The 12,872-nt window shown below is 39.0% G+C and overlaps 1 protein-coding gene across 1 annotated transcript in view; it reads right to left on the bottom strand.

Annotated features, from left to right (window-relative positions):
- nipal3.S (NIPA-like domain containing 3 S homeolog) overlaps positions 1-12,591 on the bottom strand; it is a gene marked incomplete at its 5' end in the record, with an annotated part of 29,647 nt that extends 17,056 nt beyond the window's left edge. Inside the window, 1 exon segment of the mRNA NM_001086912.1 lies at positions 12,398-12,591. Coding sequence (NP_001080381.1) covers positions 12,398-12,468 — 71 coding nt within the window.
- Positions 12,592-12,872: the final 281 nt, after the last annotated feature.

Below are 12,872 nucleotides of genomic sequence, written 5' to 3'. Positions count from 1 at the left end.
GTGAAAATGTATATACACTATTGTCATTTGGTGGTCTCTGTGCGCCGCATAGTTTGGTATATCTATGCATATTGGGCATCAAAGTGTTCAGTAGACCTCTGGCGTTCATATTTAGGATGTTTTATGCTGAAACGTTACGAAATGTGGGGCATATAATGGGGTAAAATTCAATCTTTCTGACGATTTTCAAAAATTTGATAAAAACCGTTATGTTCAGCATTGCTTTGCAGTTTGGCAGTTTGCAGTAGAAACACACATTTACCCATATTGGATTCGTCAGAATGTGTACTTTCTGAAAATATATGGTTTTCTGGGGTCTCTGTACTGTTAGGGGGGTCTAATGTCGCATAATACACACACCAGGTGCTTATATTGCAGCAGCCAGCGCGTCAGCCGTGAAAATGTATATACACTATTGTCATTTGGGGGTCTCTGTGCGCCACATAGTTTGGTATATCTATGCATATTGGGCATCAAAGTGTTCAGTAGACCCCTGGCGTTCATATTTAGGATGTTTTATGCTGATAAGTTACGAAATGTGGGGCATATAATGGGGTAAAATTCAAGCTTTGTGACGATTTTCAGAAATTTGATAAAAACGGTTACGTTCAGCATTGATTTGCAGTCTGGCAGTTTGCAGTAAAAACACTTATTTACCCATATTGGATTCGTCAGAATGTGTACTTTCTGAAAATATATGGTTTTCTGGGGTCTCTGTACTTTTAGGGGGGTCTAATGTCGCATAATACACACACCAGGTGCTCATATTGCAGCAGCCAGCGCGTCAGCCGTGAAAATGTATATACACTATTGTCATTTGGGGGTCTCTGTGCGCCACATAGTTTAGTATATCTATGCAAATTGGGCATCAAAGTGTTCAGTAGACCCCTGGCGTTCATATTTAGGATGTTTTATGCTGATACGTTACGAAATGTGTGGCATATAATGGGGTAAAATTCAAGCTTTCTGACAATTTTCAGAAATTTGATAAAAACCGTTATGTTCAGCATTGCTTTGCAGTTTGGCAGTTTGCAGTAGAAACACTTATTTACCCATATTGGATTCGTCAGAATGTGTACTTTCTGAAAATATATGGTTTTCTGGGGTCTCTGTACTGTTAGGGGGGTCTAATGTCGCATAATACACACACCAGGTGCTTATATTGCAGCTGCCAGTGCGTCAGCCGTGAAAATGTATATACACTATTGTCATTTGGGGGTCTCTGTGCGCCACATAGTTTGGTATATCTATGCATACTGGGCATCAAAGTGTTCAGTAGACCCCTGGCGTTCATATTTGGGATGTTTTATGCTGATAAGTTACGAAATGTGGGGCATATAATGGGGTAAAATTCAAGCTTTGTGACGATTTTCAGAAATTTGATAAAAACCGTTACGTTCAGCATTGCTTTGCAGTTTGTCAGTTTGAAGTAGGAACACATATTTACCCATATTGGATTCGTCAGAATGTGTACTTTCTGAAAATATATGGTTTTCTGGGGTCTCTGTACTGTTAGGTGGTCTAATGTCGCATAATACACACACCGAGTGGTTATATTGCAGCAGCCAGCGCGTCAGCCGTGAAAATGTCTATACATATTGTCATTTGGGGGTCTCTGTGCGCCACATAGTTTGGTATATCTATGCATATTGGGCATCAAACTGTTTAGTAGACCCCTATGTTTATATTTAGGATGCTTTATGCTGGTAATGATACATGGACAATACGATGCTGGAAAGTTGAAGCTTTGAGGCAATTTCCAGATATTTCACCAAAATCGCCAAATTTGGCAAAGCCTTGCGACTCAGTAGTTTGGAGCAGAAAGGCATGGGTACCCATTTTAGATTCCGTAGAATGTGTACTTTCCAAAAATATATGGGTTTGGGGGGTAAACATATATTTCTGTGTTTTTACCCCGCAAAAATGCAGTCAATGTGTTGATTTTTCATTAGCTGAAGTTACCCACGGGACTGTTTGTATGCGCTAACTTCATTTTGGGGCCTCTAAATGCCAGATACTTTGGTAAACTTATGAACAATGGCCACCAAAATGTTCAGAGGAACCCTGGCAATCATATTTAGGGTGCTTTTTCTTAGTACGTAATGACACATGGGTGATATGGTGCTGGGAAGTTGAAGCTTTGAGGCAATTTTCAGATATTTCACCAAAACCGGCAACTTTGGGAAAGCCTTGCGACTCGGTAGTTTGGAGCAATAAGGCATGGGTACCCATTTTAGATTCTGTAGAATGTGTACTTTCCAAAAATGTATGGGTTTGGGGGGTAAACATATATTTCTGTGTTTTTACCCCACAAAAATGCAGTCAATGTGTTGATCTTTCATTAGTTGAAGTTACCCACAGGACTATTTGTATGCGCTAACTTCATTTTGGGGCCTCTAAATGCCAGATACTTTGGTAAACCTATGAACAATGGCCACCAAACTGTTCGGAGGAACCCTGGCAATCATATTTAGGGTGCTTTTTCTTGGTGCATAACGATACATGGGTGATATGGTGCTGAGAAGTTGAAGCTTTGAGGCAATTTTCAGATATTTCACCAAAACCGACAAATGTGGGAAAGCCTTGCGACTCAGTAGTTTGGAGCAGAAAGGCATGGGTACCCATTTTAGATTCTGTAGAATGTGTACTTTCCAAAAATGTATGGGTTTGGGGGGTAAACATATATTTCTGTGTTTTTACCCCACAAAAATGCAGTCAATGTGTTGATTTTTCATTAGCTGAAGTTACCCACGGGACTGTTTGTATGCGCTAACTTCATTTTGGGGCCTCTAAATGCCAGATACTTTGGTAAACTTATGAACAATGGCCACCAAAATGTTCAGAGGAACCCTGGCAATCATATTTAGGGTGCTTTTTCTTAGTACGTAATGACACATGGGTGATATGGTGCTGGGAAGTTGAAGCTTTGAGGCAATTTTCAGATATTTCACCAAAACCGACAACTTTGGGAAAGCCTTGCGACTCAGTAGTTTGGAGCAGAAAGGCATGGGTACCCATTTTAGATTCAGTAGAATGTGTACTTTCCAAAAATATATGGGTTTGGGGGGTAAACATATATTTCTGTGTTTTTACCCCACAAAAATGCAGTCAATGTGTTGATTTTTCATTAGATGAAGTTACCCACGGGACTGTTTGTATGCGCTAACTTCATTTTGGGGCCTCTAAATGCCAGATACTTTGGTAAACTTATGAACAATGGCCATCAAAATGTTCAGAGGAACCCTGGCAATCATATTTAGGGTGCTTTTTCTTAGTACGTAATGACACATGGGTGATATGGTGCTGGGAAGTTGAAGCTTTGAGGCAATTTTCAGATATTTCACCAAAACCGACAACTTTGGGAAAGCCTTGCGACTCAGTAGTTTGGAGCAGAAAGGCATGGGTACCCATTTTAGATTCAGTAGAATGTGTACTTTCCAAAAATATATGGGTTTGGGGGGTAAACATATATTTCTGTGTTTTTACCCCACAAAAATGCAGTCAATGTGTTGATTTTTCATTAGATGAAGTTACCCACAGGACTATTTGTATGCGCTAACTTCATTTTGAGGCCTCTAAATGCCAGATACTTTGGTAAACCTATGAACAATGGCCACCAAATTGTTTGGAGGAACCCTGGCAATCATATTTAGGGTGCTTTTTCTTGGTGCGTAACGATACATGGGTGATATGGTGCTGGGAAGTTGAAGCTTTGAGGCAATTTTCAGATATTTCACCAAAACCGACAATTTTGGGAAAGCCTTGCGACTCAGTAGTTTGGAGCAGAAAGGCATGGGTACCCATTTTAGATTCGGTAGAATGTGTACTTTCCAAAAATATATGGGTTTTGGGGGGTAAACATATATTTCTGTGTTTTTACCCCACAAAAATGCAGTCAATGTGTTGATCTTTCATTAGCTGAAGTTACCCACGGGACTGTTTGTATGCGCTAACTTCATTTTGGGGCCTCTAAATGCCAGATACTTTGGTAAACTTATGAACAATGACCACCAAAATGTTCAGAGGAACCCTGGCAATCATATTTAGGGTGCTTTTTCTTAGTACGTAATGATACATGGGCGATATGGTGCTGGGAAGTTGAAGGTTTGAGGCAATTTTCAGATATTTCACCAAAACCGACAATTTTGGGAAAGCCTTGCGACTCAGTAGTTTGGAGCAGAAAGGCATGGGTACCCATTTTAGATTCAGTAGAATGTGTACTTTCCAAAAATATATGGGTTTGGGGGGTAAACATATATTTCTGTGTTTTTACCCCACAAAAAATGCAGTCAATGTGTTGATTTCTCAGTAGCTGAAGTAAAGTCCTGATCAATTTGGATGTGCTAACTTCATATTGGTGTCTCTAAATGCCAGATACTTTGGTAAACCTATGCATAATGGGTATCAAACTGTTCAGTGGACCCCTGGCAATCATATTTCAGGTGCTTTTTCTTGGTACCTAATATAGTTTGGGATATGTGGAGCAGCAAAATAAAACCTTTGAAATGATTTTTCAGAATTTTGAATTTTTTTTTTGAAAAACCGCTATTTTCAGACAAGCTTTTATGTTTGGTAGTTGGGAGTAGAGAGACATAGTTACCCATTTTGTAATCGGCAGAATGTGTACTTTTCAAAAATGTATGGTTTTCTGGGGTAAACCTACGGTTTCAGGATTTTTTGCCTTGGAATCTAAAGCATGCCGTTTTCTGCCTTAGTGCTTTCAAAATTCGGTAATATACTGCCGGGAGTTTTTGCTGTACAGAAATCCTAAATCTCCCTAAAACTATACATATCTGGTATTGGCACGTTCGAGAGACATAAGGCTTTCCAAATCAGTTGGATTTTCATCCCTAAAATGAAATATTTTTCTGGTATAAATTGATATACGATGAAAAATGGTAATTTTTCATTTTTTTTTGGTATTTAGCACTATAAATTTTTTTGCACAGGTGGAAATACATGAAAACTCCGGCAGATTTAGAAAGCTCAGTTTCTACCGAAAAAAACAATGTATAGTTTTCCTAGGTAAACTATAGGTTTCCCCTCAGAAAATGCCCCTAAAGTGAGAGAGCACAAAATGTTTCAAAAACGGCTGGCATTTCGCGTAACCAAAATGTGAAATTCTGCTGGCACTTAAAGGGTTAAGGAAACTCCCCACATACTGCCATTTAGTGTAAAACTTGCATTTATATTATTTTTGCCAAAGTGCATAACCTTGCGTTTATCAACATTGAACCTCATTTTCCAGTTTGCTGCCCAGTTTTCCAGTTTAGACAAATCACTCTGCAAAGTGGCAGCATCCTGCATGGAACCTATAGTTCTGCACAATTTAGTATCATCTGCAAAAATAGAAACAGTACTTTCAATGCCCACCTCCAGGTCATTAATAAACAAGTTGAAAAGCAAGGGACCTAGTACAGAGCCCTGCGGTACTCCACTAACAACACTGGTCCAATTAGAAAATGTTCCATTTACCACCACTCTTTGTAGTCTATCTTTTAGCCCAGGGGTCAGCAACCTTTACTATCAAAAGAGCCATTTTGCCCCGCTCCCACTAAAGAAAAATAGTCTGGAGCCGCAAAACATAACACAGCTTATAAACTTTAACCTTTTTTTTAATTTTAACTGTTACAACAACAGAATACAACAAACAGAAGTGTATTGTGTATATGCAGGGCTACTTTGAAATAAATTAAACACTGAATAGCCCTATTAAATGCTAGTGTTCTCATCTGTTTAATGTGACATCTGTTTCTGAAGCTCCATTCTTATCGTCTCTCTCTTGTCTTGAGTGTGTGACCGCGGTAAGGACCATGATGAATCATCTTGCTGTGGCTCAGTCTTGCCGGTCAAAGCCTCAAGACCGAGCCGCAGCAAGCAGGATGAAGAGCCGCATGCGGCTCTAGAGCCGCAGGTTCCCTACCCCTGTTTTAGCCAGTTCTCTATCCAGGTACAAATACTATGTTCCAGGCCAACATTCCTTAATTTAACCAGTAACCTTTTGTGTGACACTGTATCAAATGCTTTAGCAAAGTCTAAGTAAATCACATCCACTGCCATCCCAGGTTCTTCACACCTAGGGCTTGCACAGGAACCATGTTGGTGCATTGAGCTTCAGTAAAGACATGCATGTATGAATGCCAGCATGATTATCACAAACCTCGGAATGATAAGCTTTATAAATTACATTTTTAAAATGTTTTACCATAGCAGTTAAGCAGGGGAGAGGGTTCCCAGCGGCCCTCCACCATTGTACCCTAAGCATGTGACTTTTCTGCCTTCACCTAGTTCCAGCCCTGCATATATGCATTAAAAAACTCAATACATGTAAGTCTGTCATGTCTGTACATACAAAAACACCTTTGAGAATGTTAGCAACGAAGATTCTCATTGTTTGCATCCTTTATGACCAATTTGAAACCTCATCAACTTCCTCGCAAAATTTGCGAACAAATAGCTTTTGCGAACATGTGCAGTGCATGTAATAAAATTTCACAAATTGCCAAGTGTTTTTTGCAACAAAAAATTTAATGAAACTCCAGAGCTTTTGTTAACACTAACCTCTGCTTAGCGATAATGAGCAATGTAATATTTGCCAGCTTGGTTTTACATTGCCAGCAGCGCTAAAAATTTGTAAAAACACCATTAAACCACGCCTGCGATTTTCTTTACATTCCCCTCATGGAACCCAATCGATCAAACACAAGTATCTAAATGGCCTTTCTTATTAGCCCAATATACAACTTTACACTAGTCAGTAACTTTATGGGGACCATACGGGACATAAATGTTCAGTTAGTTTGCCCTTTTATCTGACCTGCGTGCTGATTTTATTATTTTTTGTTCACAGCCTAGGTGCCCAGTATTATTTTTACACCAACAGATCCTGATGTAAAGTCTAAAAATTAATTCCTTTAACGGGGTCCACTGTCTAAAAAGAAACCTATCGTCAATATACTTCCATTAAAAATTCTGTACCTTTTTCATAAAAATCATGATTTTCTGCGCTCCAGCTCCCCTCCTATCTATGCGCACGGACATCAGCCTGCATAAAATCCCCAACACGGCGGGCAGGCCCACAGCTGCTTTACTTCAAGATAAGAGATACTTCGGGTTCATTTATCTTTTCGTTCCTAAAGCTGACCTCCATGACAACTCTTCATGCTTTCCCTGACACTACGGAACTAAAGACTGTTGCTATCAATCTATTTGTCTACTGCCTGTAAGTAAAATAAAAAATATCTTAAAATATTTTCATTTTATTGGGTTACTGGTCCTTTAATAAGACATGTGATTTTGTTTTTTTTAAACCTGAAACTGATCTGCTTACCAAGAGCTAGTTTTGTAAAGGCCTCATATCTATGGTTCACCAGAAGCTGTGACAATTCCTATAAGCCACACTGAGAAACACCTGCTAGACGGAGGATCAAATTGTAAGGCAGTCTGTCAGACATTATGTAAAATTATTTTAACTGTCAGTTACATTTCTCATAATGACGCAGTAACTATTAGGATGGGTAATTTATGACTGGCTCCAGTAATGGTATTCATCTTTTAGGACTATACAGTGCATTTAAAAGCAAGGTATGTAACCAGACTGGTGTGTCACAATAAACATGATCATAGTTTCTTCAGATAATGCACAGTTGTTTAAAGGAACAGTAACAGCAAAAAATTCAAGTGTTTTAAAGTAATGAAAATATCATGTACTGTTGCCCTGTACTGGTAAAACCGATCTGTTTGCTTCAGAAACACTACTATAGTTCATATAAATAAGCTGCTGTTTAGCAATGGCGGAAATTGAAAAAGGCTATATGGCAGAGGTTAAAAAGTGAACAGCATTATGTTCTACAGAGCTTATCTGCTGTGTAACCTGAGCCTTTTCTCCTTTGAATGGCTGCCCCCATTGCTGTTTATATAAACAATAGTAGTGTCTCTGAAGCAAACACAGCAGTTTTCCCAGTGCAGGGCAATAGTACATTATATTTTATCACTTTAAGGGTTCGTCCACACAAGCAGATTCGGGGAGCGACAAATCTCCTCTTCTTCAGGGCGTCAATCTCCCCAAACTGCCTTCCCCCTACCCTCCGCCGGCTAAAATGAATATCGCCTGGGGGGGAGGCACACGCAGCACTTCGTTTTCCGAAGTCACTCGAAGTTTTCCCATGAACCAACTTCAGACGACTTCGGAAAACGAAGCACCGCGTGTGCCTTCCACCAGACGATTTTTATTTCAGCCGGCGGAGGGCAGGGGGATGGCAGTTCGGGGAGATTGTCGCCCCGAAGAAGAGGAGATTTAATCGCTCGGGCGACTAATCTCCCGAATCTGCTTGTGTGGCCAGACCCTTAAAGGGATACTGTCATGGGAAAAAAAAATTTTTTCAAAATGAATCAGTTAATAGTGCTGCTCCAGCAGAATTCTGCACTGAAATCCATTTCTCAAAAGAGCAAACAGATTTTTTTATATTCAATTTTGAAATCTGACACGGGGCTAGACATTTTGTCAATTTCCCAGCTGCCCCATGTCATGTGACTTGTGCCTGCACTTCAGGAGAGTAATGCTTTTTGGCAGGCTGCTGTTTCTCCTTCTCAATGTAACTGAAGGAGTCTCAGTGGGACATGGGTTTTTACGATTGAGTGTTGTTCTTAGATCTACCAGGCAGCTGTTATCTTGTGTTAGGGAGCTGTTATCTGGTTACCTTCCCATTGTTCTTTTGTTTGGCTGCTGGGGGGGAAAAGGGAGGGGGTGATATCACTCCAACTTGCAGTACAGCAGTAAGGAGTGATTGAAGTTTATCAGAGCACAAGTCACATGACATGGGGCAGCTGGGAAATTGACAAAATGTCTAGCCCCATGTCAGATTTCAAAATTGAATATAAAAAAATCTGTTTGCTCTTTTGAGAAATGGATTTCAGTGCAGAATTCTGCTGGAGCAGCACTATTAACTGATTCATTTTGAAAAATTTTTTTTTCCCATGACAGTATCCCTTTAAACACTTTTTTGATGTTACTGTGCCTTTAAGCTTTTGCTTATTATATATACCAATTGAGAATTAAACAACATCTCACTACCAAATCCAATTATTACCATAAAAAGGCTTACTTTTAGCACAAATTATTGAATTTAAAAAAATGTTATATCAAAAGAAGATGGAAAAAATTGTGCATATGAATAAGCAAACCATGCCAAAATCCCTCTGGGCCCAGCCTCGGGAGTGACACATCACCTAAAGGACATATTAGCCCTAGAAACAAGTGCTCAATAGAAAGCGGACGTTCTTGTTTTTCTTCTGACATAAAATAGTAATTTAGTTGGGTGTGTCTGTGTAATGAACCTTTTGGCTATTTTTGGGAGAGAATTATAATGTAAGAGCCCTTTTTAAAATTATAAATTAAATTCGTAGCTGTCCATCCTAGTCAGCAGTCGGAATGTAAAGTGGCCAGATACTTTTATGGTGGATGTTGGTTAATGCAGAAAGCATACAGTCCAAGGGTAGCTATATAAATTGTAAAGCTACTTGGCTCTGGCCAGTTTGCTAGTCAGTCACCTGAGTAGCAAAACTAATGGGGTTGATCAATCAAACATAGGAAGTTAAAAATCCTAACATTTTTCTCCCCAACCTGACTATCTGGAAAAACAAGGAAGGCAAACAATCTATCCCAATGCCACCGTAATAAAAGGCCTTTTATTAAAGAACACAAATGACATGCCTAATGCCACGTAAATTTGGAAACAAAATAATGAAACATATTAGATTTCCTCCACAGTTGTTCTTTCCTTATCTGGTTTAGCCAACAGGGGAAAATTACATCTGCAGAATAAAGGTGCCAGCGAGGTACAGCATGAAACTATTGCGGCTTACACAGATACTTTTTTTTTTAAATAAATACGTTTGTTTTTTACAAGCCATATTGAGGGCCTGGAATATATTTGTGTAAGCATGTTAATTACGAGCAACACTGGTTCATGTTTTATATATATTTTTTTTACAGTCCTCAAAGTAGCCTCAGCATAACATCAGCAAAATGGAAGCAGCAGTCACAAGGGACCTGGAAATGAGAAAAACTCCCTTGCACTCTATGTGCCACGTAGGGAACTTAACACACAAGTCCACTAAGTTTGGATACTGTCATGGGAAAACATGTTTTTTTCAAAACGCATCAGTTAATAGTGCTACTCTAGCAGACTTCTGCACTGAAATCCAATTCTTAAAAGAGCAAACAGATTTTTTTATATTCAGTTTTGAAATCTGACATGGGGCTAGACATATTGTCAGTTTCCCAGCTGCCCCAATCATGTGACTTGTGCCTGCACTTTAGGATAGAACTACTTTCTGGCAGACTGTTATTTCTCCTACTTAATGTAACTGAATCAGTCTCAGTGGGACTTGGCTTTTATTATTGAGTGTTGTTTTTAGATCTACCAGGGAGCGGTTATCTTGTGTTAGGGAGCTGCTATCTGGTTACCTTCCCATTGTTCTTTTGTTAGGCTGCTGGGGGGGTGACATCACTCCAACTTGCAGTGCAGCAGTAAAGAGTGACTGAAGTTTATCAGAGCACAAGTCACATGAATAGGGGCAGCTGGGAAACTGACAATATGTCTAGCCCCATGTCAGATTTCAAAATTAAATATAAAAAAAAATCTGTTTGCTCTTTTGAAAAATGGATTTCAGTGCAGAATTCTGCCGGAGCAGCACTATTAACTGATGCATTTTGGAAAAAAACATGTTTTCCCATGACAGTATCCCTTTAACAAATTCTTTTCTTTGAAAATATCCATGCTTGGAGCTGATCCAGTTGGTGCCATTCATAAAGACTTTATAAAGATTCTCCTTTCCCTATGATGAAGGCTCAAGTTTCTGAGACCTACTGTACTTCTAACTTGGTGAGAGACTGGAAGCGTCTGTATTTTTTGGAGAAAGAGTGAATTATCAAACAAGGCCTGTACATCACTCCTGATCACATGGAGTTAATACAGAATAATATTACAGAATGCTTACTTGTTTCAGTCTTTAACACTGTAAAATGAAGGTCAATGTCTGTGTGAAGCCACAGTTTTTCCAGACAGAAGCAGATGTAATTGGACAAACACTCCCCACAGTATACAGCAGAGCGCTGCAGCTCACATTCATGTGTATGGTTGCAAATCAGCTACAGCAATTTATTTTGACTTTCTTGTGACGTCAGACCCTGCCCAACCCCACATTCTGGTTTAAATCAGCAACTATAATTCCATATTATTTTTTTACCCTGAAACAGAGATGGATTCTACAAGAGGTTATTTTTTTCAGATGTGTTGCTCACAAAACTTCATTTTAATTGTGGACAACAAATCTCCCCATCAGCCATGGCCCGAACCCCTCCGTCTTATCTGATTAATGTTTAGTTACTGCCACAAATGTACCACATCTGTACTTCCATATTACTTTTTACCCTGAGACAGAGATGGATTCTGCAAGAGGTTATTTCTTTTCAGATTTGTTGCTCACAAAACTTCATTTTTATAGTGGACAACAAATCTCCCCGTCAGCCATGGCCCTAACACCTCCATCTTTTCTGATTAATGTTTAATTACTGCCACAAATATACCACAAATGTTGTCCACAAATGGCCACATACACAAATGAGTCCCCTTCTGTGACACATACATCATAAAATGTATTCATGACATTACATTCACCTATTGAAAACAATGGGATTGTACCATGTCTGAGCCTTAAAGATTAGCCACAACAGTGCAAGCTATAACAGTAGTTATTCTGTGGAATGCTTTACCATACCTGAGTAAACGGCTCTAGACACACTCTCTTTGTTTAGGATTGCAGCTGCCATATTCACTTGGTGTGACATCACTTCCTGCCTGAGTTTCCCTGCTCAGTCATAGGTCTGGGCTCAAATTACAGCATAGAGGGGAGGAGGGAGAGAAACAAACTGAGCATGCTCAAGCCCTGCCCTGGAGGTTTATGCTGAAAACAGGAAGTCTGATACAGAAGCCCATGTGTACACAATAGAAGGAAAGAAATGCTGAGTTTCTTTTGACAGAGGACTCAGAGCAACATTACTTTGAGGGTTTACTGGTGTATTTATATAGACCTTTCTGATAACTTAGTTTTAGTCTTTCCTTCTCCTTTAATTTAGGTCAGTGAGGAGACAATGTTGAAGTAACATTTACATACAACATTTGAAAAAATGGAAAGAGAGACAAAAAGATCTGCCGCATGTGTCGCAGCTACATTTTTGACCACATCCCCTAATTACCATGTCCATTTTTCCAAACGTGCCAGGTTATGAACACATTTCTCGAGTACTACAAAGTTTGCATATAGACAGCTATTAAAACGAACTAAAAATACAAACGACAATATTGGAACTATAGTCCACCTTATATAGACTTACCCTGTAAGAAACATGGTTATTGTTAGGAGCTGCTGTTGTAAAGATGACTTCCTGTAGCTGCTGTACTTCCATTTTTTTTACTTGTATCTATCCTACATCAACCCCAAGCATTCAAAGTAAGTTTTATTTCCAGCTGTGCCAGTTCAGAATTTCAATTATTTTTCTTATCTTCATGTTGTCTTCAGTAGTACATTCTAAAATAAATAAAATATAAATACATTTATGTTTATCAAACTATGTTTCAGTCTTCAATTGATAACTTCTGCAGCTTACTTACCAATTTAGCATCTTGTTTTAAAGGATCAGACCATAAAATACAGACAACAAATTACATGAATAAATGTATAAGTTGGTGATAAACGACAGTATATTATGTGCGCACCTTATAGATCTTACAGTAAACAATGTGCATAATAAGAATCATATGCAGTTAAATATCCATGATAGGAATGAACCATTAGACTCACAAATACAA

The sequence above is a fragment of the Xenopus laevis genome, chromosome 2S, assembly GCF_017654675.1.
Source record: "Xenopus laevis strain J_2021 chromosome 2S, Xenopus_laevis_v10.1, whole genome shotgun sequence".
Classification (NCBI taxonomy): Eukaryota; Metazoa; Chordata; class Amphibia; order Anura; family Pipidae; genus Xenopus; species Xenopus laevis.
The sequence above is the reverse complement of the archived record's forward strand: the minus strand, read 5'-3'. Positions and strand labels throughout refer to the sequence as shown.